This window comes from Mycteria americana, chromosome 8, assembly GCF_035582795.1.
Source record: "Mycteria americana isolate JAX WOST 10 ecotype Jacksonville Zoo and Gardens chromosome 8, USCA_MyAme_1.0, whole genome shotgun sequence".
Taxonomy (NCBI): Eukaryota; Metazoa; Chordata; class Aves; order Ciconiiformes; family Ciconiidae; genus Mycteria; species Mycteria americana.
In genome coordinates this window covers 10,885,861-10,902,790 of record NC_134372.1, presented here as the reverse complement: position 1 = coordinate 10,902,790, position 16,930 = coordinate 10,885,861, and the positions used below count along the sequence as shown (strand labels likewise).

Genomic DNA, 16,930 nt, shown 5'->3' with positions numbered 1-16,930 from the left:
GGCGCGGGGCCCCAGGGAAGCAATGGCTGAGAAGAGGCCGGAGCAATGTACAAATCCCTTTATTTTATTAGTTTGTCAAAGACTAGTTCGAGCAGGATGGTCACAGCATGTCTGCGGGGCCCCAAGCCGCCCGCCGCCTCCCGGGGAGGGCCCTGGTGAACAGCTGGGGGCTGTGGCAGAGGAATTACGGCGAGGGGGGAGCACGGTGCGGCAAGGGATGGGCTGGGGTAAGGGCGTGCCCCCGCGTCCCCCCGTTGGGGTGCAAGCAGCAGCTCCTGGGACGTGCCTGGGGTGCTTGCCCAGGGATCCCTTCCCAGGCCCGGGGGACCCGTGTGCCCAGCGTCGGGTGGGGTGCAGCCGAGCACTCCCAACCCGGGACTGGCCCGGCAGCCCTCGGCCCCGCGCTGGCTTTATTGCAGGGGACAGAGCGGGGGCCCCGTCAGCGTGGCGGGGGGCTCTCGGCTCAGCGCCGCGGGTGGCCCCGGGGACAGCGGGGACTTGGGGGTGGGAGCGTGAGCAGCAGACACGAAGGACGCATGGAGCAACGGGGCGCACCCTGGCACAGAGACACTAATGCGAGAACGGGGGCCAGCGGGGCCGAGACACGGACGAGCAAGTGGTGGGGACGGCGGGGACGGGGTCCGGGGGGACGAGGCAGGGTGGCCCCTGCCCCGCACGTGCCTTTGTACATGGTCGGTGGAGCGCGGCGCCCGCTCCTCCCGGTGCTGAAGTATTGCAGTCTAACTGATATGGCTTTAACTATGGGGCCAGAGATGCGGGGAGGGGGTTCCCCTCCAACCCCCCGATGCTGGGGCACACCGGGCAGCCCCGGGGGACCCCCGTGCCCGGGGACCGGGGATGGGGGAGCTGCGGGCAGGGCGCCTGGCTTTGTGCTTTGGGCCTGGCCCAGGGCGGGATGGGGCAGGGGGATGGCAGTGCTGGGGACGAGGGCAGGCGAGCGGAGGCCTGCCAGGGTCCCCTGGGAGGGCAGGAAGGGCAGGGCAGGGGGCACAGGGAGCCACCCCGGGGTGCCGGTAGGGCCTGGGGTGCCCCCAGCCTGCCGCGAGGTTACATCAGTGCATTTGGTCCCGGTTCGCCCTGTCCAGCCTGGGCCGCTCCCCTTTGGCACGGCGTGGTGGGGGGGCCCTGCCTGGACGGGACGGGGCGGGTTTTTGGTCTGGTTGGGGGAAAGGGCAGGAGGGCATGGGGAGGGGGTGCGGGGACCCCCCCCGGGGCCAAGGGAACTGATGGAGGGGTCGGAGGGGAGAGGGCGCCCGTGCCCCAGCACCCCATGGCAGGGTTGGCGGTGCTGTTACTTCTTGAACATATCCTGCAGCGGCCCGGGCAGGTACTTGAGGACGGTGTCCAGGATGCTCTCCTCCTCCTCCTCCTCCTCGTCCCCGCAGCCCGCCGGGATCGCCTTCTTGGGGCGCGTCAGGCTGCCCTCACATGGCTGCTCCAGCGCGGCTTTCTCCTCCGCCTCCTTCTCCTCCTTCTTCTTCAGCCCGTACTGCGAGGACACAGGCCCTCAGCAGGGCGGGCAGCGGGCACTGCCTGTGCTGTGCCCTGTGCCCATCACCACCACCTCGGGCCACCCTCCTCCCTGGCCATGCTGGCTCCCTTTCCCAGGCCCACCCCGGATGCCACGGGCAGGGGTGGGCACAGGGGAGGCGTGTGCCCACCTTGTCGCGGATCTGCTGCCGGACTTTCTCCCGCTCTGCTTCCATGCGGGCGTGCTTGGCTTTCCGCTCCTCCTCCTGCTGGCGCAGGGCCTCCTGCCTCTCCTCCTCCTTCTTCTGCGCGTCGGGGTCCTTCTCCTCCTCACCCCCCAGCATCTTCCCCATGTCCTTGGTGGCCCCTGTGCAGCACAAGACCATCGGCCGGTCCCCAAGGGTGCTGCAGCCTGGTGCTGGCTGCCGAAGCCCCTGCAGAGGCAGGGAGGGCACAGAGCCCCCTAGCAAGGACGACCCGGGACGTCCCCAGGGCCACCCGCACCAGAGCTGGCTGCAGACGGGCTCCGGAGGCTGTGGGGATGGGGAGTGCCACAGGCTGGCTGCGCTGCCCTAGTTTGGCGTCAGCTCCTTCGGCGCTGGCACCCAGGGGACCCGCCGGGGAATCCCACTTAGCGGCAGGAGAGCCGGGATTCCCCATCCAGGCGCTGCCGGCGCTGGGAGCGGGAGCCCTCCGGCAGCAGCTCCCTGCCGCCAGCGGCTCTCCTCACAGTTCTGTCCCCCCACCGTGTCCCTCCCACCATGCTCCTCGGGGGCCAGCATCGCTCCTGGAGGGGGGACCCTGACGGGGGACAGCACCCACTCACCGCCCAGCGCTTGCTTCATGACAAAGTCCATGGTGCCAGCGTGCACGTGCAGCTAGGCCAGCGCCCAGCTCTCATCCACTGCCGTCCGGGCTCGCTGACCAGGGCCACCTGCATGGGCAGAGAGGGATGCAGTGGGGGATGCCGTGCCCAGGGTCCCCGCTGCCCCAGCCACGAGGGACGGGATGGTCCCTCAGGCTGCAGGATGCACCCTCTGCGTCTCCAGCCCCGAACGCCTTCCAGGATGGGCAGAGGGAGCTTTTGGGTGCAGACGGTGCAGATCTGCGTGCAGACGGTGCAGATCTGCAGGGTCTGCAGAGGGTGGGCAGTTCTGCCTGCTCCTGCTCCTGCAGAACCACTGCCTGCTGCCTGCTCCCCTTGGCACCCTCCCCACATCCCTGCTGGCCTTGGGGACGGGCGCAGGGACTTTCCACCCCAGCACTGCCCTTGGTGGGGCAGCAGGAGCCCGGGAGCCCCGGGGTGCTGCCTGGGGGCTGGCAGGATGGGGACCTACCACACCACCACCCACTGTGTGCCCCTGCTTTGAGGGTGGGGGGACAGACCCTGCCTAGGGATGCCAGTGCGGTGCAGCTGGACACGGGGTGCTCTGTGTGTGTATGTGTGTGTGTGTGTGTGTCTGTCTGTCTGTCACAATGCACGTGCTCTGCAGAGGGAAGGAGAAGAGGCTGTTGGCAGGTTGTGACGGTGTTTGGGGGCTGTAGGGGTGGTAGGCAGCAGCCTGTGACTGTCTGTGTGATCCCTGTGGGTGCTGCAGATGGGTGACAGGGTGCAGGGACACTGCGTGTGCAGGACGGAGTGCGTGTGTGCACGCCGTGTTTGTGTGTGCTCTGTGCGTGTGTGAGCTGTACGTGCAGGCTGTGTTTGGTCAAGAGGTGTGTTTGCAGGTGGTGGCAGGCTGTGTTTGCATGGGGGGTGTGCACGCGCGTGTGTGTATGTAAGTTTGTGGGGCTGCAAGCTGCGTGTGCCCACACGGTGTACGGGTTTGCAGCCTGTTTGCAAGCTTTGCCTGTGTGCATGCGTGAGTTTGGGGGTTTGCAAGCTCTGGGGATGTGCGTGCAAGGGCTTGCAAGGGGTGTGTGTGCGCAGAGGTTTGCAGGCTGTGTTTGTGTGCGCTGTGTGTGTCTGTCCTGTGTGTATGTGTTTGCACACTGTGTGGGGGGGGTGCAGGCTGTGTTAGTGTGTGCATGGGGGGGCTGCGTGTGCAGGTCCGTGGGTTTGCAGGCTGTATGGGGAGGTGTGTGTGCACACAAATTTGCAGACTGTGCTGCGTGTGTGTGTACGTGTGGGGGTGTTGCAGGCTGTTTGCGTGCTCTGTGTGTGTGTGCATGTGGGGGATTGCAGGCGGTGGGGGGTGTGTGGGGGGTGTGTATACGCGTGGGGGTGTGTGCGCGCGCCCGTGCCCCCCGCGTGCCCTCTGTGTGTGTGTGTGGGGGGGCTGCAGGCTGTGCTCACAGCCTGGGTGTGCAGTTTGCAGCGCGTGTGTGTGTGCATGTGTGTGCGCGTGCCCGGTGGGTGCCGCAGCCTCGCGGGTCCCCCCACCCGGGTTCCCCGGGACCCCACTGGGCTGCGGCACCCACCGGACCCGGGGAAGTTTGTTAATCCCAGCCCCGGGACACCCCGCGGCACCGGGGGGGGGGCTCCTCCAGGCAGTACTGTGCTGAGCCCCGGGGCCGCAGCGGGGGCTCAGGGGACACCGGGGACGTGGGGACACCGGGGGGTGCCGGGACACCGGGGCTTCAGGGAGGATGCAGGGGACGGCGGGGGCCGCTGGGACACGGGGGGCACCAGAACACTGGGGCCGCGTGGGGGGGGCGCAGCGACACCAGGGTACGTGGGGGACACCGGGGGGTGCAGGGCGACGCGGGGTGACACAGCAGACGGGGGGGACACCGGCATGCTCCGGGACACCGGGGCCACACGGGCTGCAGCAACGCAGGGGACACGGGGGGGCGCCGGGAGGGCGGGGGACAGCGGCGACACGGGACGTAGGGGACACCCGGCATGCGGGGGACACCGGGACCGCATGGGGGTGCGGAGCCCGGGGGATGCACCGCGGGGGGGGGGGCCGCAGGCACACGGAGGGCGCGGGGGGCACCCGGGACGGGGGACACGCACCGGGGGCGCAGGGGACACCGGGGACACGGGGGAGGGCGCAGGGACACGGGGAGGGCGGGAGCCGCGGTGGGGGGGGGGTCGCGCAGGGGACGCGGTGCCGCGGGAACCCGCCGCCCCCCCCGGTGGATGCGACGCGGGGCCCCGCCCGCCGCCCGGGGCCGCCCGGTGCCGCAGCGGCGGCGCTGTCCCTTCAGCACCGGCGCGGCGCGGCACTCACCGGCTCCGCCGCCGCTCTCCGCTGCCGCCGCTCCGCCCTCCCGCCCCGCCCCGCCCCGCCGCGGCCCGGCCCCCGCCCGCCCCCGGCGGCACGCGTGGGCCCGCCCGGGGCGACACCTCCCGCCCCGCCACCGCGCAGCCCGGCCCCCCACGGGGGGGGATGCGGGACACCCCCCACCCCCGGGAAACGCCGCACGACCCCCGGGGAAACGTCCCGGTGACCGGGGGGGGGGTGTCCCGGGGAGCCCCGCACCGCTCCCCAGGATGCGGACGGGGTCCCCCAGGACCCCCCCCCCACGCTCCCGCAGCGGAGGGATGGGGGAGAGTGCGTCCTGCGCGGGGTTAATGATTCACCTCCGCGGCAACTAACGGGCAAAACGAGGCATTCATTAATCAGCCGGAGCCACCGGGAGCTGCCCCCCCAACCCCGCAGCCCCCTGCTCCCTCACCCGGCACCCCGTCCGCAGCACCACGTCCCCCTCCGCAGCGGTGCAGGGAGGCTGCGGGAGTTTAATTAAAGTCCCTGATAAATCGCCTCGGCCCCCCTGCCAACAGCCGCCACTCAGAGGCCCCAGCTTTGGATTTTTGGTGCTGTCCCCCCCGGGGGTCCCACATGCGCTCCAGGAGGCAGGGGATGCTCGGAGGGGCTGCGTGGTGGCGTCAAGGCCATGATGCCCACAGAGCTCAGGATCCCTTTCAGCAGGGAGGTCCCCTGGAAGGAAATGGGGGGCACCACCCTGCCCGGCCCCCCGCGCCTGCCCAAAGGCAGACAGGCTCCTGCAGCCCCTCCTGCCCCCCCCGGCTGCGGGACAAGGCTCCCCCGGGTCTCCCATCCTCGTCCCACTGCACAGAGAGGCACTGGGGACAGGCGTGCGCCCCATGGCCAGCCCTGCCACCCCGCAGAGGGGCAGCTGGCACCTCCTAATTAATCCAGCCCTGGGTTATTAGAAACAAGATCAGCCCTTTGCAAATCAGATTAGTGGTGCTCTGAGCCAGGCTTTGGGGATCGCTGGTGTGAGGCTCTGGAGGAGCAGCCCTGCGGGGATGCTCATGGCTATGGCCTGTAAAAGTGCTGGAGAGAGTCTGGGTGTGGGGTCGTTTTGGGGACACCCTCCCTGCATGTGGGAGGCTGTGGGGAGCTGGGATGCGCTGCAGTTATCCCCACAAGCCCAGTGGTGCAGGCTGCAGAGATGCTGCTGGTGCCGCTGGGCACTGCTGGGGCTGCCGTGGGGAGGACAGGGGCGATGCGAGGTGTGGGGCAGCCATCCCGCAGCTGGGGGGGGCTGGAGCCGCGTCATGCCTGTGCCAGCCCAGCACCTCTACAGGGATGCAGCACTGCCAGACCCGTGTGCGTGCACCCGCTGCCAGCTCCTGCCCCGATGCACGGCTGCTGCCACAGATGGGTCTCGGCACAGGGACAACACATCAAGGACATGGCCTTCTTGTTCACCCCCTCTCACCACTCCCCAAAATACCCCCCCCGGCACACCCCATCTCTGCCAGCCCCAAGCCTGCAGCCTCCTTCTACTGCGACATCGACCAACAACTCCTTTTTCCACCTCCACAGAAAAAAACGCCTCCTGCCTTCGTGCCCAGCCCTGCTCTGCCTGCCGGGACCTGGTGGGACAGGCACGTGGGCGGTGGGACAGGCCTGTGCTTGGCCTGTCCGTCCGTCCTGCGGCAGCCCTGGTCTGGGCGCTGACGTCAGCGCTCCCAGCAGCCGGGCGGTGGGCGGGCGGCACCGCTCCTATTGTATTAAAAATAATACAGCGGAGCACAAATTCATTACAGATAAGTGTGACAGCCAGGAGGAATTAACGAGCCCGTCTCTCAGCGCCTGACAAACGCCTCCTTTTGTTCCTGGGATGGGTCCTTGAGTCTTTCAATCTTTGGAGATGCCTTGCTTTATTAAGTGCATCCTCCCCCAGTAGCTCCCAGCGTGCCCAGGGACTGCTCCCAATATGAGCTGTGGCCAAGCCGGCAGGGCCGTCCCTTGTGCCAGAGCCCAGCACTAAGCCAGTCTTGCCCTCCTTGGGGCTCTTGGAGTGGTGTCCCCAGGCGTGGGACTCCACGCAGGGTGTGGGGTGGCCGGGGGGAGGTGGGAGAAGCAGCCCCCGTCCCTGCTGCCGCGGGAAGCAGGAGGCTCACGTGAACTGTGGCCAACCGCCCCGGCACTCCAGCTGCTGGTGCCGGCAGCGCAACCACAGCCGACGGGCTGGCGGGCACCCAACTCTGCCCTGCCGACTGGGCTCCCATGGGAAGGGCAGCCAGGGGCTCGTCACCAGCCCTGGGCACCGCCTCTGTCCTCCTGCCCCACACACCCCTGCGGACACCCCTGCTCCCGGGATGGGGATGGGCACAGGGGACCCCCACAGCCCCAGAGCCGAGCTGGCTCTGGCAGGTGTTTGGAGGATGTTCCCAGTGCTGGGAGATTGCTTGCGCCTGGCACAGGCACTCCTTAGGCACAGCTGTCCCCTGGCATCGTCCTGGGCAGCGTCACCTGCTGCGTGGCTGCCTGGAGCTGCCGGAGGAGGCAGGAAGGGAAGGGACGGGGAGGGAAGGGAAGGGATGGGGAGGGATGGGAGGGACGGGGGGGCAGCGCCATGGCCAGATGGAAGAGGAAGCTCTCAGCGCTGCCAAGTCCTGCAAGTCGCCTCCGTGCCGGCTTGCGGGGGCAGCACAGCAGGGACGGAGCCGGCACGGGTGCCAGGGTCCCGGCAGCGCCCTTGCTCCGCTGCCTGTCGGCGCCTGGGGAAAGGGCATGGGGCTGGCTGCTGCTGCCACATCACCCACTGCATCCACCGCCAGCAACGCCTCGATCGGCACCTGCCCGCTCCACTGCCGGCATCGTCCCCAGGCCTCGCAGCCACACGGGGACCCTGCAAGGTCACAGCCTCTGCGGGCCCTTGCAAAGCTCCCAGGCAGAGGGAAGCGGGTGCCTGAGTACCTGCACCCATCCCTGCGGCAGCACCAGCCCAGCCTGCTGCCACCCATTAGCACAGGACAGTTATCTTACTTAGTTCGCCCCCCCCATCTCTGCAGAAAATAATTATTGGTCCTTCTCATTGCACCGAGGGATTAAAAGTGGTTAACTCCATTTCCAAAGGCTTTGTTATGTTGGTTTTCCCTTGGCTGCTGCACAAGGCGATTTCCACAGTGCCACTTAGGCAGCTTTTATCAGGTTGTCTCCTGGAGGTAATTGGGTTTTTCAGGAGCCTGTTTAAAATTCGTAAGCCAGCCCCTTAAACAAAACAAAAACAGCAGCGGGGAGAAGGGGAAGCGGCAGAACAAAACACGCAGCAGCTGCAGCCTCCCAAGAGCAGCCCCGGCCCCTTGGGGCTGGCACCTGGCGGGGATGGGGACAGGGACAGGCACCAGTGTGCTGTAGCATCAGCCTGTGGCTGGACCACCCAGCGCCGTGGCTGAGCACAGTGAGGGCGCACAGACCGCAGGGACAGCCCCTGCCACCCCTGCTGTCCCTCCCACCAGTGACACCACACAAGGCGAGGGGGACCCGTGGTCACTCCGTTACGCCGTGCTCAGGGTGAGCGTGCGGTGCTCAGAGCTGCCCATGTCCAGCCCCTGGGGACAATGAGGCCACCGCTCTGCCCCTGCAGCAAGTCACAGCACCCCCAGCACCCCCTCTGCCATTATCACCCCCACACCAGGCACGGGGTGTGAACATGGGTCTCACCGTGGGGCCAGTGTGGGAGCGTGCCACGAGCCCGGGGGCTGGCGGGGAGAGAGGTGGGCTCGTGCTGTGGCTTGATGCCGGCTCCACCGCAATGCTCTGCCCGACCGTGGGAGCAGCACCGTGATGGCAGGGGGTGGCAGGGGCCCCTGAGCTCACCGGTGAGGGACAGAGAAAATGGGCCAAATCCACCCCTGGAGCCACCCTCACAGGATGACTTCTGCTGGCCCCATGTCCTGAGGCTCTCCCTGGCTCTGGGCTTTGCTGGCTGGACGGGGGAGGCTCCTGCCCACTGCCCTCCCCATGCCCTGCTCTTGCACGGGCACAGCAAAGCACCCCTGCAGCCAGAGGGGCTCCCGACTGATGCTGCGGCTTTTCCTGCTCTCCTGCATCACCGGCACGGGCCCTCTCCTGCATCACTGCATTAATACCACGGCCCCATTGGCATCAGTATTGCAGACCCATCTGCATCGCTCACATAGACCTGTCTGCCTCCTCCTGCCGGGCTCCTGCCCGTGGGGCGGGGAGGGTGTGCTGGGCACCCCCAGCCTGTCCCTGCCCAGCTCCATGCCGTGGGGTGCAGCGTGGGCTGGCGAGTGGGTGGCGGGGAGCTGCTGCAGCAGATGGTCGGCAGGGCCAGATCACGGCACTGCACACAGTGAGGGATGCGTGCGTTCCCTGGGGGGGCCGTTTGCAGGAGTTGGTTGTGAACTGGTGCCTGCAGGGCCCCAGCACACGCCTGCTTGTCCCAGGCACGGCAGCTGGCGTGCGAGCCGGGGTGGCCACGGCTGAAGGAGGGATGGGGCAAGGAGGGGACCGAGCCCATGGCTTCCAGCTGTTCCCAGCATGGCAGTGTCCCAGGAGGATGCCCGGAGAGGGAGGGATGCTCCCAGTGCTGCTCAGCCCTCCAGAGCTCCTCAAAAAGACCATCTATACCTACACCTGTGCGAGGGAGAGAGTGACGGAGGGTCTGAATCTCCCAGCAAGAAAGAGCGCCCAAGGGGACAGGGACCCAGCTTCAGGCTCCAACTAAGAAGCGTCCAGCGTGGCCGGGATGTCAGCTCCTGCATGACCGAGTGCCTTGGCTTTGCTGCCGCTGCTCTGTGCCCTGCAACGGCGAGCTCTGCTCACCCAGCCCCAGCCTCAGGGCCACCCAGAGCCCCGAGGTGTCCACGTCCCCATAGCCCTGCCAGGGCCATGGCACACCACCCCACCGCAGCTGCCCACTGCCCCGTGAGTGCCAGGGGATGCTGGGAGGGACCCCGCCGGCCAAGCGCTGCAGTGGCGACTCCTTGTCCCCATGGCTCCCAGCTCCCGGCGCTCGTCCGGTGCCTCTGTGCCATGCATTATTAAACAGAGGCACTGCAGCCTCTCGCTGTTTATCCTGGCGTGGCTGTGCAGGGAGCGGGCTGTGGGAGCTGCTGTGGCTCGCTGCAGTCTCAGCCGGAAGATTTAGGCTCGCTGTGGGTCTGGCTGACTCCCCAAACAGGTTTATGACTCCTGGGGTTACTCACCCGGCCGTTTCCCACCTCCCCACCCCACACAGGATTGATCTCACCTCCCTGTAAAAAAGCCACCGTGCACTCAGCCTCGGTGCTATCACCTACACTGCTTTCTCCTGCCCACACAGCAGGTACTTATAGCATTTACATCCCAATCCCTGTATATAAAGGCACGCTTGTGCTGAGTCCACCCCATCAATATTTATGGCAGACATGCACACCCGCACAGCTCTGCAGGGGCCGGTGTGGAGCGGAGCTGGGCGCAGCACACCAGGCACCACTCGGGGAGCAGACAAAAGCCCCCCCGAACCCCCATGCTGCCTCCCCGTCCCTCCCCATTGCCCCAGCCATTGCCTTTGGGGAAGGAGCCAGCCCGTGCACATACTGATTTCCATCCCTGCTGCCGGAGGTGGTCGGGACTGTGTGGGGAGCGGATGCCCAAGGGTCCCCTCCTGGCTCCGTGTCAGGATGGGATTTGGGCATCCACTCCCCACAGAAAGCCTCGGAGGGGTTATACCCACCCTCATTTCACCAGTGGGGGAAAGGCATGCAGGACAAGGGCACGATGAGCTCAAGATCGAGCATCCAGATCACAGCAGAGCCATGGCAGCCTCCGCCAGTCCCCCTCCAGCTGAAGCGCCCTCAAAAATGAGACCCCAGGCACTGCTCCCCTGGGGTTCAGCCTCGTGCTGATACAGGTGTTGGTTTTGCAAAGATCCTGCAAGCTCTTTGGGGCTCCCAACACAAGGGCAGAGAGCCTGGGGTGCTTCCAACCCCCCCCTGCACCGTCAAGGCTGGGGAGTGGAAGGAAGAGGGGAGCGGGGATGCTGTCATGGCTGGTCCTGCTCTACACAAACTCCCAGCCTGGCTCTGGGAGAGCATCTGCCTTCCTGGGGGAGAAGGGCCTGTCGCATCCCATGAGAGGGGAGGTTTGGGAGCTGAGATGCCCCTTGCCCTGGGCAACAGAGCCGGCCAAGGGCCACAACGCCGGGGACACCCTGTCCTCCGACGGCAGCAGATGGCTGCACAGTGGCGGGCTCCGTGGCGGCGTGGGGTAGGACATCTGGGTGTCTGGGCTCCAGCCAAGCTGCAGCTCGGTGAGAGTGGGATGAGCCTGCACTGCCTTGGCTCACAGCGCTGGGAGGGCTGAGACCCCTGCACCGGGGGGCAGCTGGGATGGGTGGGGGGCTTGCTGCCCACCCCGGCTGAGACCTCCCCCAGCCTGCCTGTGCTTGGGGTTTCCGCTGCGGCGTGACGCTGGACGGGTACGGCGCCGCTCCAAGAGCTGCTGGGGCTCTGGCCAGAAAATTCATTCTTGGCTGCTTGCAGCGGGGTTTGGCGCGTACCTTTCCCATCTGGGGGCTTTCAAAGGCAAAAAAAAAAAAAGAAAGAAAAAAAACCCTGGGCCCTGTGCCATCTCCACAGTCACCGTCACCTGCCACGGTCCCCAGGCAGGACCGTGCCCAGCATCCACCCTGGAGCCCGAGCTGCTCCCTCCTCCCATGGCCTCAGCCTGGTCCTGAGCTGGTCCGGATGCCTCTCGCCCTGCACCAGGGTCTCACCAGGATGCCCGTGATGAACCCCCATCCTGGGGGGCCTGACTGGCTCCGCTGAGGCAGCCCCAGGCGTTATCTCTGCAACCCCCCCCCTTCATCCCACGGCTGTACCACGTCGGTGGCTCAGGCAGCGCTCCTACCTTGGTGCGTGCAGCGCCGGGTGTCCGCAGGCTTCGGCACCTAATGCAGGGGCTTGAGCACCTCGTGGGGGCGGCTGGGCATCGCAGGGAGAGCGGGGCCTGCGGGAGACACCGACAGCGAGAGGATCAGCTCCGTGGTGGGGCCCCAGGACCGGACGGGGTGGACAAAGCAGAATCACTTGATGGGTGATGGACAGAGCACACCACTGCCTGCTGCTCTCTCCCTGCACCCGGGGGGGCCAGGGTAGGTCTGTGCACCCCCCCACATCCCGACCTCCAAGGATGGGAGCAACCTGCTGCCAAGATGCACCACCTCCCCGCAGGTGGGAGCCCAGCGGGGCGCGCGGAGGGTGACAGGCTGCAGGAGGTGGCAGCCTGTCAGGGTCTTTGCTCCTCTCCCAGATCAGGGACACCACCTCCGCTGCTGGCAGAGGGCTCCTAGCCGTCTCTGCAGACACCCGGCAGTTTGGATGCCTTTATTAAATATTTAGAGGGCTCTCAATTCTTTGAGGGTTTTAAAATTTCACATTAACTCTGCCTTCCTCAGCTTGCAAAGGATGATTTTCTTCTTTGGAGAACATAATGGCAAGTTAAAACAAGCCGCCAAACAAAAGCCCTTGCTCAGACTTTGTAATTTGTGAAAGCCTGGACCCGCTTCGGGCTCCCCACTTCTGCTGGACCTCAGGAAGCTTCTGCCCGGGGATCTTGTCCCTTCCCTGAATGTCCTTGAAACCCCCCTGTGATGCTCGGGGAGACCCGGGGGGTGCCCCTGGGGAATGCTGGCCTGGGCGGGGGCTGTGCAGAGACCCAGGCACCAGGGTGCTGGGTGCCGTGCTGGCAGTTCCTCGGGGTGGCTTGTCCTCGCGGTGTGGCTGGTGCCACTGTGATGGGTGCCACAAGAGTGATTTGTGCTCTGTGACTCGGGGAGCAGGTTCCTGGGGAAGTTACAAATTCATCCTGACTTCGAGCAAAGGCTTTTCCTCCACCCTGGGGAAGGAGGGAGGCTTTGGCAAATTGGAGATAAATATATGACCCAGGGGAGCCAGGGGAAACACAGGCAAACAGCGATGCTGGAGGAGCAGGGGCTGGGATGGATGGAGCCTGCGTTTTTAAAAGCATTACAGGGCAGAGATGCCTCGTCCCAGCCCCGGGGCAGGAGACGTCGCCAGCCCCCGGGTGCAGTGCTGGGTTTGGGGAGGATGCAGGCTCACCCAGGGGACCCCGAGCTCTGGGAGCTGTGGGGAAGGGGCAGAGGGTCCCCAGTGGGATCCCCGAGGAGACCCCAGAACTGCGACAGCTTCCCTGGGAAACGCAACGGTAAAAGCTCAGCCTGGAAAGGGCTCAGCAGCAGCGTGAAGGTGACCTTTGCTGGGGACAACCGCTGCCTCCTGCAGGATGTGGGAAGGCTGGGGAGCGGGGTAAGACAGGCTGCAGAGTGCTGCGGGGACGCGTGCCTGGGGATGGCTGGTTTCCAGACAGCTCAGTGCCAAGGAGACGAGCTGGGCTGGGGCAGGATCAGTCCCCTGCTTTGTCAGCCATGGCCTGGGGTGCAAATTAGCTGTTCTGTGCTGAAACCCCAGAGGGTGAGAAGAGTGGGGACCCCCCGCCTGGGGACCCGAGAGGATGCAGAGAGTCCCCGGGGGTGCTGCTCTGATCCCTGCAGGGTATTTTTTTTCTGAGACAGACTGAAGCCGTTTTTTTTCCTGCCTTTGCAATGGGCAGAGCCTGCCCTATGAAGATGCATCTCACCTGGACAGCTGCACTAGCTCAATCTGTCTGTCCAGGCAACCAGACACCAACCGCAGCCAAAAGCAGAGGACAGGGAAGAGCAGAGCAGGGTGATGGTGCCAGGACACCCCCAGCTCCGGGGACTGCGGTGCCCCCAGGCGCTGGCAGGGCTGCTTTTATCCAGCTGAGGTCTGGACACAAGACAGTATCCAGGGAAAACTTAATGCTCGAGATGAGACCATTAGCGAGCCCGCAGCTCTTCTGCTTTGGCACCTCTGGCTCTCGGCACCCTGCTTTTATAGCTGAGCTTGTCCAAATGTCTGCAGAGGAGGGTGGGCTGAGGAAGAGAAACAGCGGGGTGTGCGGGCTGGGAAACTCTGGGCCACATCTCAAAGCACTTCTCCTGCCGAAGGGAAATGCTTTCATGACCTGCCTCGGGGTTGGCATCAGCTTCGTGTCCAGGCACGGGGATGGGAAAGAAGGTTCAGAGCCACGACACTTGGGCAAAATACCTGCAAACGGGACTCGGTGCCGGCAGTGCGTCGTCCTGGCTCTCATGCGGGGTTGCAAAGGGCTTGGGGTGCCATGCCGTGCTGGGCAGCCCCCAGAGGCATTTCCCAGTTGGGGTCCTGTACCTCAGCCAAGCTGCCGTGCCTTCAAAAAGCCCTCAGCCTCAAAAATCTCAACGCCTCTTGCAGACTTCATCTTGCCACAGGCCGGGGCAGGTCTGGGTCACAGCGTCATGGGGCTCTGGGATTTGGCTGAGATGAATGATGTTTCTGAGCCTCTGGTGAGTGTTACAGCAGGAGCTGGTGGTGCCAGCTGGGGAAGGATGGACCTGCTGACCTGGCTGCATACAGGAGTAGCAGGCACCTGCAGTGCAGAACGGCACGGAAAAGGTGACAGTGGCTCCTGGTGAGGCACCGGGTGACCCAGCGAGATGCCGGAGCCTGGAGGCAGGGCCTGGAAGGCCCATGGCTGGATGAGGCACATGGTCCGGGTCTCCACAGCCAGGAAGGCTCTGCAGAGCCAGGAGAGGCAGAGGGGAAAGCTCCTGGGACGAGAGAGCAGAGAGCGCTCACGTGAGAGCAGCCTGCAGGAGCGCAGCTTGTTTACCCTGGCTGAGCAGGCCTGATTGCTCTCTATAAATACACCCAGCGAGTAAACACCGGGGAGGGAGAAGGATCGTTTAAACTCGAGGATGATGCTGGCATAAGAACAAATGGGGAGGTCTGGCCAGGAACATGTGGAGGCTGTGGGTGAGAGCAGAGATCCTCTGGCCGCTGGGAAGGTCCTGTTCTGGGCAGAGGGGTCCAGCCCTGGCTGTTTGGGCAGTGCGTGATGCCCGAGCACTTGGGCTCGGTGCCGGTGGGAAAGGTGGCAGCCCAGGCCCGTGCCCACCTGCCAGACCAGACCTCTCCAGCTCTGGGCCGTGGGGGCATGCCGGACCCCAGCGCTGGGAACGGAGCTGTGCCATGCTGCCAGCAGTCACCATCTCTTCCCCAGAGGGTTTCTCTGCAACACCGGACCTCCGCTGGGACCTCTCAGCTCCGGTGCTAAAACCGTGATGGGCAACTCCATGCAGCTCCGCTCGGCTCCCGACAAGCAGCACCGGGCCTGGCGGGCTGCGCCTGGCAGCAGCCTCTGCAGAAACCCAGGGAAGAGCCAAGGTGCGAACCACAATCATCCTCCAGCACTTCGAGGTGTTAATAGCTCTATCTGGTTGGGGTCATTTCAATACTAATGTTATCACGCGAGGCAATCGAAGAAACAAACACTCAGCCCATAGCCAAGGGAGACTTTGAGACATTTTTCTGTGCTGGTTTGTCTCAGCTGAGCCATCTCCAGTTTCCCCAGGACGGTGAGGGTCGGACACCCAGAGCAGTGCTGCTGGCTGGGGGCTGAGCTCCGTCTCCCCGGGCCAGGTCACAGCCCATCCTGGCACCCCTCAGGATCCTGCGGCCTTGGGGGGACGAGGGCAGGTTTGGCGGGGAGGACACCTCTCTGCCCCGCAAGCCCGGCCCGTCCTTCCTCATCCTCTATTTGCCAAACCCAGCACCTCGGCTTGACTTGAATTGCTCCGGCTCCTTCCCCAAACTCGGCCAGTGGCTGCCACTGCTCGGTGAGCCTGGCTGGTCGCGTGGAGAAGGCCTGAGCTGCCAGCCCTGTCCTGGGCGAAGGTACCAGCCCCGCTTCGCTGCTCTGACTCACTGCACTGCCTGCCTCGGGCAGCAGCTGCCCGGTCATGCTCGTGCCATGCGGGTGGCAGTGCCACCGTGTGCTGCCAGGCCTGGATCACAGCAGCCACCTGCCCCGTGTGCTGCAGCCACGGCGCTGGGGGCACGGCAGGGAGAGCGGCTGGAGCGTGGGGGCTCGGAAGGACCCCGGAGGGATGGAGTAGTGGGGAGAGGGGCTGGAGCCTGGGGACGGGAGGACCATGGAGGGGACCGTGCAGCTGGGATGCTCCACGAGTGGTTGGACTTAGCGGCAGAGAGCAGGATGGAGGAGGGAGATGTGACGGGGAGGCGTGGGAAGAGCCCGGTGGGTTACCAGGAGCTTCCCACAGCAGAAGGCTGCGTGGAGCCTCCCCGGGTGCAGGCAGGGGGTGGTGGGGGCAGCAGGTCGCCTCCTCTCCCTGCCCACGGCCCCGCTCTGCAGGGTCCCCCCGCAGGGACGGCCAGGCACGGAGGGGCTGGGGGACACACATGCAAACCACCGTCCGGGGGGTGACGGCCCTTCTCCTGCCGTCCCCTCCGCATCGGCGTACCCCCCTCCCCAGCCCTGGGGGGGGGCAGCCCGGGGACGCACCGCTCAGCCCTGCATCTTGCACCTGCATCCCGCACCCTCACCGCATCCTTCCCCGCATCCCGCACCGCATGCCGCATCCCGCATCCCCGCGGCCGCCGCCCCGTTACATAAGCCGGCGGCCCCGGGAGGCTCGGCGGGCCGGTCCCCGTGCCCATGCCCGTGCCCGTGCCCGCCCCCCCCCCCGGGCTCTGCGGCACGGCGGGCCCGCCCCCGGCCCCGGCCCCGGCCCCGGCCCCGGCCCGGCCCGGCCCCGCACCCACCTGGCTGGGCTCGGCGCGGCTGGGCTCGGCGCGGCTCCGGTCCGCCCCGTCCGCCCCCGGCGCAGGGAAGGAGCCGCCGCCGGAAGGGAGGCGGGAGCCGTAGCGGTACGGGGGGGCCCCGGTGCTGGCTCCCCCTCCGCCGCACGGCCTCCCGGGCGGGGCCGGCTCCGTGCCCGCCCCCGGCCCGCCCCGCGCCCCCGGCGGCAGCCCCCGGCTCCGGCCTGCCGTCCCCGCAGCCGGCAATTCCTCTCCGGTACGTGGCGATTGCCCCCGCTGCCCGGCAGGTCCCCTCGGTTCCCGGTAATTGCCCCCGCCCGGTACCTAGCCGCCCCCCTCGGTACCCCCCAGTTGCAGCCATCCCCCCGGTACCCGGCTATGTCCCCCAGCACCCAGCCATTGCCCCCCAGTAACCAGGCATCCCTCCCAGTACCTGGCCATGCCCCTGGTCCCCAGCAGTTGCACCTCCAGTGCCCGTAACAGCCACCCCCCAGTACCTGGCCATGCCTCCCAGTACCCCTCATTTCTTGGCCACCCCTGTTTCCCCAGTACCCAGCAATTCCCCTCAGTACCTGGCCATCC

At 66.2% G+C, this 16,930-nt stretch overlaps 1 protein-coding gene across 1 annotated transcript; it reads right to left on the bottom strand.

The window, feature by feature from the left end:
- Window positions 1-319: 319 nt before the first annotated feature.
- On the bottom strand, window positions 320-16,404 carry CPLX2 (complexin 2). The gene is made up of 5 exons (XM_075509737.1): window positions 16,352-16,404; window positions 11,556-11,654; window positions 2,318-2,425; window positions 1,683-1,858; window positions 320-1,510 (listed from the first exon to the last, which is right to left on the bottom strand). Exons 3-5 carry the CDS (start codon window positions 2,346-2,348, stop codon window positions 1,313-1,315), a joined length of 405 nt encoding a protein of 134 aa, XP_075365852.1. The 5' UTR covers window positions 2,349-2,425; window positions 11,556-11,654; window positions 16,352-16,404; the 3' UTR covers window positions 320-1,312.
- Window positions 16,405-16,930: the final 526 nt, after the last annotated feature.